Here is a 15,247-nt window from a genome sequence, read left to right on the forward strand (position 1 = left end):
TAGTCAAAATGTTGAAAATCTGTGAACGTCTAAATAAGAAGTTGGGCCATTTAAACAGCATGTGTTGAACCCTTTCAACAACGGGGAGATGTTACTGATGTGCTTTGTGTCTTCGACGTAAAAACACATTTTGGACTTCCACTTAAAATTACTTTTTTACTTATTTTATGTATAAGGAAGTGTGTAGGTCGCATTCTGTATCATACAGCTATGAAAGTTATATATTTAGAACCACCTGCTCGATTGGAATCCAGCGATGTCTGTGTCTTGAGTGTCCTAGAACTGTTTCGTTTTTTGTGTCCTGACTTGTAAAACAGAATGAATAAGTAATGTAAAACATTATCAGTAATTACCAGGAAGCTCTACAACATTTGTTTTAAAATCACACCAAGATTGTTAACTGGCCTCCGGTTATTGAGGGATCTGATTAGGATTTACTCTCGTAGCAAGGCCGTTTTATCATCTGGAAGTTTTATTCAGGTCTCTATTTAAAATTTAAACACAGTGTCTTTGGCAGGAGAAAGACCAGACTCAGAGGAACCAGAGCCAGGGACGTCCAAACCAGCAAGACGACACCACTGCTCCCAGTGTGGAAAGAGTTTTAAGCAGAAAAGCTACCTGAAAATACACGAGAGAATACACACAGGGGAGAAACCTTACCACTGCTCCCAGTGTGGCAAGCGTTTTAACCTGTTAGGGGCACTGAAGCAACATGAGAGAATACACACAGGGGAGAAGCCTTACCACTGCTCTCAGTGTGGCAAGTGTTTTAACCTGTTAGAGGCCCTGAAACAACATGAGATAATTCACACAGGGGAGAAGCCTTACCACTGCTCCCAGTGTGGAAAGACTTTTAGCACGGTATGTAACCTGAAAATACATGAGAGAATACACACAGGGGAGAAGCCTTACCACTGCTCTCAGTGTGGCAAGTGTTTTAGCCAGGCAGGTAACCTGAAAATACATGAGAGAATACACACAGGGGAGAAGCCTTACCACTGCTCTCAGTGTGGCAAGTGTTTTAACCTCTTAGGGGCCCTGAAACAACATGAGATAATACACACAGGGGAGAAGCCTTACCACTGCTCCCATTGCGAGAAGAGTTTTAAGCGGTTAGAATCCCTCGAAGGTCATGAGCGTATACACACAGGGGAGAAGCCTTACCACTGCTCCCAGTGTGGAAAGACTTTTAATCGTTTAAGGGACTGCAAAAATCATGAGAGAATACACACAGGGGAGAAGCCTTACCATTGCTCTCAGTGTTGCAAGTGTTTTAACCTGTTAGGGGCCCTGAAACAACATGAGAGAATACACACAGGGGAGAGACCTTACCACTGCTCCCAGTGTGGGAAGAGTTTTAACCATTTATGGAACCTGAAAAGACATGAGCGAATACACACAGGAGATAATAATTACTTCTCCTAGTGTGAATATTTAACATCACATTGACTTAATTATTCTAGTGTGTAAATTGATATTTTAGATCACATTGACTTAAAATTCATCAGAGAACGTACACAGTGCTCCAATTGTCTTATATTGTTGACTGAGAATGTGTTTACCTGTTTATAACATATGAAATTGAATTGTACAAAGTATACTCAAACATGTATTTTTTTATTACAAAACATGAAGTGAATATGGAGTATTTCTGTTTGAATATAAAGTAGATCAGATTACTTCTGTTTTAAATGGTCTTTTTTTAAACTCTGACTGTGTTTGTCTTTATCTGAGTGTCATTCCTTCAGCACTACAGATAATCAAGTGATATTTGGATGTGATGCATTTGCTCCATTGTTTACATTTGCATTGTTGGTCCACTGATGATTTAATTAAATAAAAATGTTCAGACTCTGTAATGGAAAATGTTAATTGTATGTGTCCACATAACTGAGTATGTGACTAACCTTGTGAAACTGACCTATTATAATCTCCTGTTCTTGGGAGTATCATCCTGCGTTGCAAACTAGCTGCACCTGTGCCCTTGAATGAATAAAGTCCCTCCCAGGAACAGGAAACTATAAAGAAATGTGCTCATCACCCAATGCTTCAGGAATTCAGATTGTCTACACTGCGCTGTGTAACTCTGTTATTCTCTCTGAGCTCAGAAATAAAGAATCTTGGTTTGACTTGGACTCCAGTAGATGCTTATTTTATAATATCCACCACAGATTGCTGTTCCATCATTGTCTCAAAGAAGAGTTCCTTGTTCCACTTTCCTGGGGGCATTTACAAGCCTCCCACTGGTTGAATAAATGTTGTGTCCGCGTCATTTCAACAAAACAAATCCAGGTGATGATGTTTGATTAATGTGGAAAACTGATTGGATTTGTAAAAAGCCATCAACATCAGGTATTTTTTATTTTTCACCGAACTGGCAACCTACATGTATATCTCACTGGTCACCCCAAAAGCCAATTCCTCTTTTGGTCGTCTTTCCTTCCAGTGCTCTGCTGCCAATGACTGGAACAAACTGTCATTGGCAACAAACAATCTCTGAAGCTGGAGACTCATATCTCCCTCACTAGCTTTAAACACCAGCTGTCAGAGCAGCTCACTGATCACTGCACCTGTACATAGCCCATCTGTAAACAGCCCATCTACCTACCTCATCCCCATACTGTATTTATTTATCTTGCTCCTTTGCACCCCAGTATCTCTACTTGCACATTCATATTCGGCACATCTACCATTCCAGTGTGTAATTGCTATATTGTAATTACTATTTATTGCCTTAACTTACCTCATTTGCACTCACTGTATATAGACTTTTTGTTTTCTTTTGTTCTACTGTATTATTGACTGTATGTTTTGTTTATTCCATGTGTAACTCTGTGTTGTTGTATGTGTCTAATTGCTACGCTTTATCTTGGCCAGGTCGCGGTTGCAAATGAGAACTTGTTCTCAACTAGCCTACCTGGTTAAATAAAGGTGAAATACATTTAAAAAAATAATAATTTTAAACATCCAATGACAGGTGACATTTTGTGTTGATTTCATATTGAATTCACTTTAGTTGAGGACTCAAAGAAATGTAAATAGAAACTAGACGCACAACTGACGTCTGTACCCAGTGGGCTGGTTTGAATAAGCAGCAGGTGTTGGATCAATATCCACCTTTGTTAAGTTTCCATGCAATGTGCGACAGATTTCCATGTGAATATTCTAAAATATGCATATAACAATATACGCGCTTTCCCACCAGAAATGTTTGCATCAAACAGACTTATTGCAGATTAAAGGCTTTGCATTATGACGCAGTGCACAAAAAAAAACGTTTGCTGTTAAATTCCCATGTACAGAATGAAAAATATAAGTTAAATGGGTTTCCATCACGTTTTCAACACTACTGATGGTTTTAAACTGTTGAGTGAAATAGCAAACGTGCTCTTGTCCCGTGTACTGTAGCCAACATCTCACATTACAGTGCGGGTAGGCTACCTACATGATGAGATTATTATGGATAAGAGCCATATTATTTTATTTGTCAAATGACAACCAACCATCGATCATCATGTCACCAGAATAAGACCATCAAAATGTATTGGAAAGGAGCATCAAGCTCATCACGTGCAGTTTCACCACCCTGTGAAGTTCATAATTTATTTCATCTGTAACCTAATAAACTGCATTGGTTCCCAAGTCGTAGTGGGAGGACCACACAACATATCATCATGTGACTCCAAGTTAACTAATATGTGATGGTTATATAAATATTTGCTCATAAAGGAGTTTCCACCGCCAATTCTCGCTTATACATGTTTACTGACACAAAATAACCCCACCATGTCAAACGAACTAACAAATCGTCTGTCTGCATTTATAAAATGGTAAAGGCATATCCTGTTTCCATCAGCCTGGTCATCACTTTTGAAATGGTTGGATCAATATCCACCTTCATGACATGGATTAAGCCTGATTTGGAATGTCTGAGTAGTTCTATATGATGTCATAATACACCCCTCTGATAATCAAGTGATATTTGGAATGTCTGAGTAGTTTTATCTGATGTCATAATACATCTCTCTGATAATCAAGTGATATTTGGAATGTCTGAGTAGTTCTATCTGATGTCATAAGACACCCCTCTGATAGTGATCCATTTGCTCCATTCTTTCCATTTCAGTTGGTTTCCCACTGATGATTTATATCTGACAGGGGGGCTTTAAAGGAATAGTATGGTGACATCTTAGTGGGACTTGAAATAAATAGTATGGTCACATTTTTAAGATTTGGCTCAGTATGCTTACAATGATGTGAAAAAATATAAACTATTTATTGATAATGTATTTTCCTATTCAGCTTCTACATCTGCATAGAGGCAAACAGTATCTTAAAGTTTATAAAGTAATAATTATACACTTCTATTTTAACAATTTGAATTATTATTTATCAAAAGCTCCTATACCAACAATACACTTCAGTGTTGAAGTCAAGAAGAGAATGGGCTGATGGGTGGTGGTGCTACTCTATAGGTAAGGCTGTCCAATATGAATGTTCATTACACACAATAGGTTGACTGGGGAGGTGATGTACCACAGTCAAAGTCCTGCAATAAAAGCTAAGACACTAATATTTGTGTAAACTATACATAGTTGTGTTCTGTGGTTGTCCCTGAGTTGGCTGATATCCCATTTCATGGGGTCACTCCATAGTTAAAGCTAAACAGTGACTATAGAACATCTACACCCCCTTTAACTTTTTTTTCACATTTTGCTCCCTTAAAATTAAATCTAAAAATGGATTAAGTTAGATTTTATTGAACATGTTCTACAATTATTATTGTTTTATATCATAATTGAAGAATTCCGTCACCCACCCGAGTTAATACTTGGTGGAAGCCATTACAGTTTAGAATAATTTTCATTTAGATTCTACCAACTTTTCACAACTCTTTGTCAAAACTGCTTATTGAAGGACAGCGATATTTAAACCTGATTCTCTCTGATTTTTTCAGCAGATTTAAGTCAGGACTGAGAACAGACCACGTAGGAACACTCAACAAGTCTTGGAAAGCCATTCTGGTGTGTCTTGCGTTCTTTTTGTAATTTTTTGCACACAGGAATGGGCACCTTCTTATGTTTCCCCAGGCGATCCCAGTTCAACATGACAAACTGCCTGTAGGCAGTGTAGCATAACTTCCTATAGGCAGTGTAGCATAACTTCCTGTAGGCAGTATAGCATAACTTCCTGTAGGATTTTAAAGATGTGGTATTTCCTTCTGAGTCCAGTGTATATTGTGTGATCAAAATCTACTACATAATGATTTTGTTTTTTTAGTTTACCAAACATATAGTTGAAGTTGGAAGTTGACATACACTTAGGTTGGAGTCATTAAAACTCATTTTTCAACCATTCCACACATTTCTTGTCAACAAACTGTAGTTTTGGCAAGTCGGTTAGGACATATACAGTGAGGGGAAAAAAGTATTTGATCCCCTGCTGATTTTTTACGTTTGCCCACTGACAAAGAAATAATCGGTCTATAATTTTAATGGTAGGTTTATTTGAACAGGGAGAGACAGAATAACAACAAAAAAATCCTGAAAAACGCATGTCAAAAATGTTATAAAATTATTTGCATTTTAATGAGGGAAATAAGTATTTGACCCCTCTGCAAAACATGACTTAGTACTTGGTGGCAAAACCCTTGTTGGCAATCACAGAGGTCAGACGTTTCTTATAGTTGGCCACCAGGCTTGCACACATCTCAGGAGGGATCAGTCCCTACACCCAAAGAGGGGCACTGCGTTCATCCACCTCTGGCCTGCTCGCCTCCCTACCTCTGCGGAAGCACAGTTCCCGCTCAGCCCAGTCAAAACTGTTCGCTGCTCTGGCACCCCAATGGTGGAACAAGCTCCCTCACAACGCCAGAACAGCGGAGTCAATCACCACCTTCCGGAGACACCTGAAACCCCACTTCTTTAAGGAATACCTGGGATAGGATTAAGTAATCCTTCTAACCCCCCCCCCCCAAAAAAAGATATAGATGTACTATTGTAAAGTGGTTGTTCCACTGGATATCATAAGGTGAATGCACCAATTTGTAAGTCGCTCTGGATAAGAGCGTCTGCTAAAGGACGTAAATGTAAATGGATTTTGTCCCACTCCTCTTTGCAGATCTTCTCCAAGTCCTTAAGGTTTCGAGGCTGACGTTTGGCAACTCGAACCTTCAGCTCCCTCCACAGATTTTCTATGGGATTAAGGTCTGGAGACTGGCTAGGCCACTCCAGGACCTTAATGTGCTTCTTCTTGAGTCACTCCTTTGTTGCCTTGGCCGTGTGTTTTGGGTCATTGTCATGCTGGAATACCCATCCACGACCCATTTTCAATGCCCTGGCTGAGGGAAGGAGGTTCTCACCCAAGATTTGACGGTACATGGCCCCGTCTATCGTCCCTTTGATGGGGTGAAGTTGTCCTGTCCCCTTAGCAGAAAAACACCCCCAAAGCATAATGTTTCCACCTCCATGTTTGACGGTGGAGATGGTGTTCTTGGGGTCATAGGCAGCATTCCTCCTCCTTCCAAACACAGCAAGTTGAGTTGATGCCAAAAAGCTCCATTTTGGTCTCATCTGACCACAACACTTTCACCCAGTTGTCCTCTGAATCATTCAGATGTTCATTGGCAAACTTCAGACGGGCATGTATATATGTGCTTTCTTGAGCAGGGGGACCTTGCGGGCGCTGCAGGATTTCAGTCCTTCACGGCGTAGTGTGTCACCAATTGTTTTCTTGGTGACTACGGTCCCAGCTGCATTGAAATCATTGACAGGGTCCTCCCGTGTAGTTCTGGGCTGATTCCTCACCATTCTCATGATCATTGCAACTCCACGAGGTGAGATCTTGCATGGAGCCCCAGGCCGAGGGAGATTGACAGTTCTTTTGTGTTTCTTCCATTTGCGAATAATCACACCAACTGTTGTCACCTTCTCACCAAGCTGCTTGGCGATGGTCTTGTAGCCCATTCCAGCCTTGTGTAGGTCTACAATCTTGTCCCTGACATCCTTGGAGAGCTCTTTGGTCTTGGCCATGGTGGAGAGTTTGGAATCTGATTGATTGATTGCTTCTGTGGGCAGGAGTCTTTTATACAGGTAACAAGATGAGATTAGGAGCACTCCCTTTAAGAGTGTGCTCCTAATCTCAGCTCGTTACCTGTATAAAAGACACTTGGGAGCCAGAAATCTTTCTGATTGAGAGGGGGTCAAATGCTTATTTCCCTCATTAAAATGCTAATCAATTTATAACATTTTTGACATGCGTTTTTCTGGAATTCTTTGTTGTTATTGTCTCTCACTGTTCAAATAAACCTACCATTAAAATTATAGACTGATCATTTCTTTGTCAATGGGCAAATGTACAAAATCAGCAGGGGATCAAATACTTTTTTCCCTCACTGTATAAGATAGCATAACTTTCTGTAGGCAGTATAGCATAACTTCCTGTAGGCAGTATAGCATAACTTCCTGTAGGCAGTATAGCATAACTTCCTGTAGGCAGTGTAGCATAACTTCCTGTAGACAGTATAGCATAACTTCCTGTAGGCAGTGTAGCATAAGTTCCTGTAGGCAGTGTAGCATAAGTTCCTGTGAAAGTAGTGAAATAAATTACATGGAATTAAAAGGTGTGGTGTTTACTAATGAGTATGTCCAATGTTTATTGTGTGATCAAAATCTACTATAAAAAAGTATAGTTTTCTTAGTTTACCATACTTAATTGCCAATCAACAATCCCAGCATGAACAGCAGCCTCAGAACAAATTGTTATTTACAATGACAGCATGGCAAAATGCCTTCTGTGGGGCAGTAAACACAGATCTGGTTATTTTGAAGATACTTTTTATTAAGTTGTTAGCAAGAATAAACAATGTAACTAACATTTTCCCAAACTGCGTCACCCAAACTAGCCAGCAGATGATTTTTTCAAGTTGTTTCTTGCGTGACGTATAATCTAGTGGACCGGACCTTTCGACACAAGGCTACTGATTCAGACAGATCGGTAGCTTGCTAGCCAACGTTCTATACTGAAAACAGGTACATTCTGAAAGATTTTGTTGATGTGATAACAAAAATGTTATTCACTTCTGAATTCAGGATAATACTGTTTGTTTTATTTTACTTAAATGTTATTATTTATGTCTCATACTATGTGAATACACTACCAAGCAATGCAAGTAGATATTTGGAATGAAACCCAAAGCAGTTTTTGATCAAGAATTTATTAAGAAAACTAGTAGTCACGATCAGACTATGCTTCCTATTCAGGCATCATATAATGCACAGCCACATGCAAATACATCAACTCCACCAAAAAAACGTTTAAAACTTTAACATGACTACTGGTAATGTCATTATTTTCGTCACCATCCATCAATGGTTAAATTGCATTATTTTTCTTTGTACATGGTGTGCCCGCCTCCTGAGTCTGACTAGAAGTCCACTCCGAATACCTCTTCTCTACCGTCGGCGACGAGCCCTGGGGGGTACGAACAAAGGATCCAATTCTGGAAAGTCGTATTCTTGGTCGTAATGCTGGTGAGTTACCGCCGCTCTGATATCCAAATGTTATTTCCGGCTGTATGTAATAACACAACAAACGTTCTGGGCTAATAGAAATAACACACAAAACACTGCAAAGTTGCTTAGGAGCTAGAAGCAGAGTTTAGAATATGTCTCTTGGGAATATTTTAACTTGGCACATACAGTGCATTGGGAAAGTATTCAGACCCCTTGACCTTTTACCTTCCAGCCTTATTCTAAAATTGATTAAATTGTTTTTTTCCCTACACACAATACCCCATAATGACAGAGGAAAATGTTGTGAACAATTATAAATGTACACTGACACATCGCGACCCACCATTAACAGGGTCGCGACCCATACTTAAGAAAGGCGGTTGTAGGGTCATACCCAAAACTCGATGCAGTAATCGCTGCCAAAGGTGCTTCAACAAAGTACCGAGTAAAGGGTCTGAATACTTATGTAAATGTGATATTTCCATTTTTTATTTGAACCTGTTTTTGCTTTGTCATTATTGGGTATTGTGTAGATTGATAAAAAATAAATACATTTTAGAACAAGGCTGTCACGTAACAAAATGTTGAAAAAGTCAAGGGGCCTGAATACTTTCCGAAGGCACTGTATTTGCACCCTCTCAGTGAACTAATCCATGGCAGAGGCCTAGACTAAAATCCAATTTATGCTTTTTCCAAAAATTTGGTCACAGGCTCCATATGGAGGGTTAAAACCTCTTCCAGATATGACCCTTCATCTCAATTTCCACCTAAAATGACACCCAAATCTAACTGCCTGCAGCTCAGGACCTGAAGCAAGGATATGCATATTCTTGATACTATTTGAAAGGAAACACTTAAGTTTGTGGAGATGTGAAATTAATGTAGGAGAACATAACACATCTGGTAAAAGATAAAAACAAAAAAACATGTTTTCAACTTTTATTTGATCTTTGAAATGCAAAAGAAAGGACATACATTGAGATGGATGCTGGGGATCATTTATATGTTGTCCACAACAGGGCAACAGTATGTGTGCAAAGTTTCAGACTGATAACTTCAGGAATGAGCGAGTTACATGACATTTAGTATGAAGTCACCCAGGTGTCCCACACGAGTTGCCCAAATGTACCCAAGTGGCCAAACTGATACATTCAAGAAAATACCTATATAGAACATACAAAAATGCTATGCTAATAAAAAATACAATATGGGGGTCTGTCCACAGCTCTTAGGAGAATGGTTCGGTCAGGTTAAAACCTCTTCCGGATAGGACCCTTCATCTCAATTTCCGCATGAATGACATACCCTAATCTAACTGCCTGTAGCTCAGGCCCAGAAGCAAGGATATGCATATTCTTGGTATCATTTGAAAGGAAACACTGAAGTTTGTGGAAATGTGAATTGAATGTAGGAGAACACAATAGATCTGGTAGAAGAAAATAAGAGAGCATATATTTTCTGTTTTTTTATTGTTGTTGCATTATCTTTCACATGAACAGCCAAACATTCAGATAGGAAGCTGGGGATAATTTAGATGGAGAACATAAGAGGGCAACAGTAGTTGTACAAAGTGTCAGACTGATAACTTCAGGAATGAGCGAGCAACATGACAGTTAGCATGAAGTCACACAAGTTGCCCAAATGTACCCAAGTGGCCGAATTGGTGAAGTGATACATTTTTATGCAAATAACTATACACACAACATAACAAAATGCTATTCTAACACACCATTTTTTTAAATAAAAATGTTTTAAAAAAAAACAAGAGTAAACCCTTGGAAGACCCTCAGTCCTCTACACAATATTGTCCTGCTGATGCCATGTCCCATAGCAGTCTCTTTCTGCTGTAAAGCAGAGGCAAACCGAACAAGTCGTGCAGGTGATGGGGGACTTCATGCGACAAAGAACACAACGACGCCTCCATGCTGTGCCCTTTTGGCCCTGAGGCACATTCATGCCTGCAGTTATGAATGTTGGCATGTGAACACCACTGGTGGCAGGAGCAGAAGGGACAGAGGTAGAGGGGACAGAAGGTGCTGCAGTGAACTTTGTGCCGTAGCCAGCAAGCTCCTGGATGAGCAACTTTCTGAAGGCTAGCTGTGTCATGGGGGTCTGTCCAGAGCTCTTAGCCATTTCCTTCTGGAGGACGAATGCATTCACCACAGCAATGTTGATGAAGTGATAGAACAATGTCCTGTACCATTTCATTGTCTTGTGGAGAACATTGTTGTAGCCTATCAGAGCGTTTGACAGGTCCACACCTCCCATGCTCTTGTTGTAGTCCTTCACAGCAGCTGGAATGGGGACATTTTTAGTGGTCCGTGCCCCATTAGTGTCCTTCACACGCCTGACGACGTGATCGCCACTGTACGACTTGTGGATAGTGGTGCACATGACCACCTCTCTGGTATCCATCCACTTTACAAAGAGCAGGTCATCCTTACGAATCCATCGCATGGTACCCCTATCTGTCCTCTTAGGCATGTCGTTCACTTTTGTTTTGGGAAAACCCACTCTGTTGGGACGAATGGTGCCACAAGCCCACACATCCAGCTTCCTCAGATCTGTAAACAGGGTAGGGCTTGTGTAGAAGTTGTCCACAAACAGTTTGTAGCCCTTCCCCAGCAGTTGAAAATCCAATAATTCCATAACGGAATCATAACTAAGTCCCTTACCGGTGTCTGAGATGGATTTCCCCTCATAAACAAAAAAATTCCAAGTGTAGGCACACACAGAATCGGCCAAAACAAACAGTTTGTACCCCCATTTTGTCGGCGTGTTACACATATATTGTTTGAGGCCAATTCTAGCCTTTGAGGCTGCCATCCTCTCATCTATGGACAGGTTCTGGTTGGGCTGAAAATGGGTCTTGCAGGCCTCAACCATGCTGGGGTAGAGAGGTTTGATTTTGCAGAGCCTATCAAAGCTTGCTGTGCCTCTCTTCTGGTCATTGTCCTCATCAACTTGTGGGTCACTGATATGAAGCGCCTGCGAGATAGTCAGAAACCTTTTACAAGACATGACAGTGGTGGGGAAAGGCAGTTGGTAGAGTGTTGACGTTCTCCAGTAGTCCTTCAGGTTTTCGAACTTCACAAGCCCCATGTAAATAACCAGTGAGATGTAACAGTACAGGTCTTGGATGGAAATGGGCTTCCATGCCTCTTTCTTGCCTGCTTGTTTCTTAGCCCCATACTTGTTGGTGTTAGACACCAGCGAATCAAGAACTGACAAGGAGAAAAACATCTGGAAAAGATGAAGGGGGCTGTACTTTGCAGTCATGTCTAGCTGAGGTCCTGGCTGCCTTTTCGGTCTAAATGTTGGTGGAAGTGGCTCCACATCCTCTTCTAGCACAGTGTGCCAGCAGTCCTCTGCCTCGGTGGTAGTTGCCGCTGGTTCACTGGCCCTCCTCCGCTTCTGGACTGGCCTCTTCACACCTCTAGATGGCCGGGCGGGGGAAGGTGTGGAGCCGGAGACAGCAGGGGTCCAGCTGGATGAACCAGCTTCAGCGTCTGAATTAGTGGGGGATGAACACCTTGACATTGTGGGTTCCCATTGTTCATCCGAGTCCCTGGCACTGTGTAAGAAAAGAAAGAAAAAAAAATCTGTATAGTATATCTACTATATAGAGTAGAGGGACCATAATCACGACAGTGAAGTGTGTGTTTATCAATGGTAAATAAGGCTGGTCAGGGGAGAACGGCTCATAGTGGTGGCCGGGGTGAGTGGAATGGTATCAAGCAACATGGTCTGTGGTGCTGTTCCATTCCGGCCATTGTTGTGGGTCACCCTCCCCTCAACAGCCTCCAGCCTATTTACAGTGCCTTGCGAAAGTATTCGGCCCCCTTGAACTTTGACCTTTTGCCACATTTCAGGCTTCAAACATAAAGATATAAAACTGTAATTTTTTGTGAAGAATCAACAACAAGTGGGACACAATTATGAAGTGGAACGAAATTTATTGGATATTTCAAACTTTTTGAACAAATAAAAAAACTGAAAAATTGGCCGTGCAAAATTATTCAGCCCCCTTAAGTTAATACTTTGTAGCGCCACCTTTTGCTGCGATTACAGCTGTAAGTCGCTTGGGGTATGTCTCTATCAGTTTTGCACATCGAGAGACTGAAATTTTTGCCCATTCCTCCTTGCAAAACAGCTCGAGGTCAGTGAGGTTGGATGGAGAGCGTTTGTGAACAGCAGTTTTCAGTTCTTTCCACAGATTCTCGATTGGAATCAGGTCTGGACTTTGACTTGGCCATTCTAACACCTGGATATGTTTATTTGTGAACCATTCCATTGTAGATTTTGCTTTATGTTTTGGATCATTGTCTTGTTGGAAGACAAATCTCCGTCCCAGTCTCAGGTCTTTTGCAGACTCCATCAGGTTCTCTTCCAGAATGGTCATGTATTTGGCTCCATCCATCTTCCCATCAATTTTAACCATCTTCCCTGCCCCTGCTGAAGAACAGCAGGCCCAAACCATGATGCTGCCACCACCATGTTTGACAGTGGGGATGGTGTGTTCAGGGTGATGAGCCGTGTTGCTTTTACGCCAAACATAACGTTTTGCATTGTTGCCAAAAAGTTCGATTTTGGTTTCATCTGACCAGAGCACCTTCTTCCACATGTTTGGTGTGTCTCCCAGGTGGCTAGTGGCAAACTTTAAATGACACTTTTTATGGATATCTTTAAGAAATGGCTTTCTTCTTGCCACTCTTCCATAAAGGCCAGATTTGTGCAGTATACGACTGATTGTTGTCCTATGGACAGAGTCTCCCACCTCAGCTGTAGATCTCTGCAGTTCATCCAGAGTGATCATGGGCCTCTTGGCTGCATCTCTGATCAGTCTTCTCCTTGTATGAGCTGAAAGTTTAGAGGGACGGCCGGGTCTTCGTAGATTTGCAGTGGTCTGATACTCCTTCCATTTCAATATTAATCGCTTGCAGTGCTCCTTGGGATGTTTAAAGCTTGGGAAATCTTTTTGTATCCAAATCCGGCTTTAAACTTCTCCACAACAGTATCTCGGACCTGCCTGGTGTGTTCCTTGTTCTTCATGATGCTCTCTGCGCTTTAAACGGACCTCAGACTATCACAGAGCAGGTGCATTTATACGGAGACTTGATTACACACAGGTGGATTCTATTTATCATCGTTAGTCATTTAGGTCAACATTGGATCATTCAGAGATCCTCACTGAACTTCTGGAGAGTTTGCTGCACTGAAAGTAAAGGGGCTGAATAATTTTGCACGCCCAATTTTTCAGTTTTTTATTTGTTAAAAAGTTTGAAATATCCAATACATTTCGTTCCACTTCATGATTGTGTCCCACTTGTTGATTCTTCACAAAAAAATACAGTTTTATATCTTTATGTTTGAAGCCTGAAATGTGGCAAAAGGTCGAAAAGTTCAAGGGGGCCGAATACTTTCGCAAGGCACTGTATATAACAATGGAATGGAGTGAATGGAACAGCACCAAACAAACCATGTTGCTTGATGATGTGGAACCTTGGGGCGGCAGGTAACCTAGTGGTTAGAGCGTTGGGCCACTAACCCAAAGGTTGGTGGATCGAGTCCCAGAGCTGACAAGGTAAAAAAACTGTCGTTCTGCTCCTGAACAAGGCAGTTAATCCAATGTTCCTAGGCCGCCACTGTAAATAAGAATTTGTTCTTAACTGACTTGCCTAGTTAAAGAAAAAATAAAATACCATTCCACTCACCGTACCCCGGCCACCACTATGAACCGTTCCCCCCTGACCAGCCACAGGAAAGGAAGACCCATAAGTTCATTAGAGTTACCAGCCTCAGAAATTGCAGCACAAATAAATGCTTCACAGAGTTCAAGTAACAGACATCAACTGTTCAGAAGAAACTGTTTGAATCATGGTTGAATTGCTGCAAAGAAACCACTACTAAATGACACCAAATGAGAAGATGAGACTTGCTGGGGCCAAGAAACACAAGCATTGGACATTAGACCGGTGGATATCGGTACTTTGGTCTGATGAGCACAAATTAGAAATTTTTGGTTCCAACCGCGGTGTCTTTGTAACGCGGAGTAGGTGAACGGATGATCTCTGCATGTGTGGTTCCCACCATGAAGCATTGAGGTGGTGGTGTGATAGTGCTTGCTGGTGGTGACACTGTCAGTGATTGATTTAAAAAGCATTCTGCAGCGATACGCCATCCCATCTGGTTTGAGCTTAGTGGGACTATAATTTGTTTTTCAACAGGACAATGACCCAACACACCTCCAGGCTGTGTAAGGGCTATTTGACCAAGAAGGAGAGCTGCATCAGATGACCTGGCCTCCACAAACCACCCGACCGAAACCCAATTGAGAAGGTTTGGGATGAGTTGGACCGTAAAGTGAAGGAAAAGCAGCCAACAAGTGCTGGTTGAGAGTAAGCTGGTTGAGAGAATACCAAGAGTGTGCAAAGCTGTCAAGGCATGATTCCATGTGTGTGTTTTCATAGTTTATGTCATCATTATTATTCTACAATATAGAAAAAAGAAAAACCTTTGAATGTGTAGGTGTGTCAACTTTTGACTGGTACTATATATATATATATATATATAGCTGAAGTCAGAAGTTTACATACACCTTAGCCAAATACATTTAAACTCAGTTAACAATTCCTGACATTTAATCCTAGTAAGAATTCCTTGTCTTAGGTCAGTTAGGATCACCACATTATTTTAAGAATGTGAAATGTCAGAATAATAGGAGAGAGAATTAT

The 15,247-nt window shown here is 41.1% G+C and overlaps 2 protein-coding genes across 2 annotated transcripts in view; both read left to right on the top strand.

Moving 5' to 3' along the window:
* Positions 1–495: 495 nt before the first annotated feature.
* LOC145864231 (uncharacterized) lies at positions 496–2,129 on the top strand (the record flags this gene model as incomplete). Its single annotated transcript, XM_082969513.1, has 1 exon — positions 496–2,129. A coding segment is annotated over one exon (930 nt), but the record flags the coding sequence as incomplete, so codon positions are not given.
* Positions 2,130–8,237: 6,108 nt separating this feature from the next.
* The window catches only part of LOC106596404 (uncharacterized), a 37,814-nt gene continuing 30,804 nt past the window's right edge, over positions 8,238–15,247 (top strand). The window contains exon 1 of the mRNA XM_082968792.1: positions 8,238–8,531. The gene's annotated coding sequence lies outside the window, so the exon portion shown is untranslated. The remainder of the gene's footprint in view (positions 8,532–15,247) is intronic.

Source organism: Salmo salar, chromosome 02, assembly GCF_965601325.2.
Source record: "Salmo salar chromosome 02, fSalSal1, whole genome shotgun sequence".
NCBI lineage: Eukaryota > Metazoa > Chordata > Actinopteri > Salmoniformes > Salmonidae > Salmo > Salmo salar.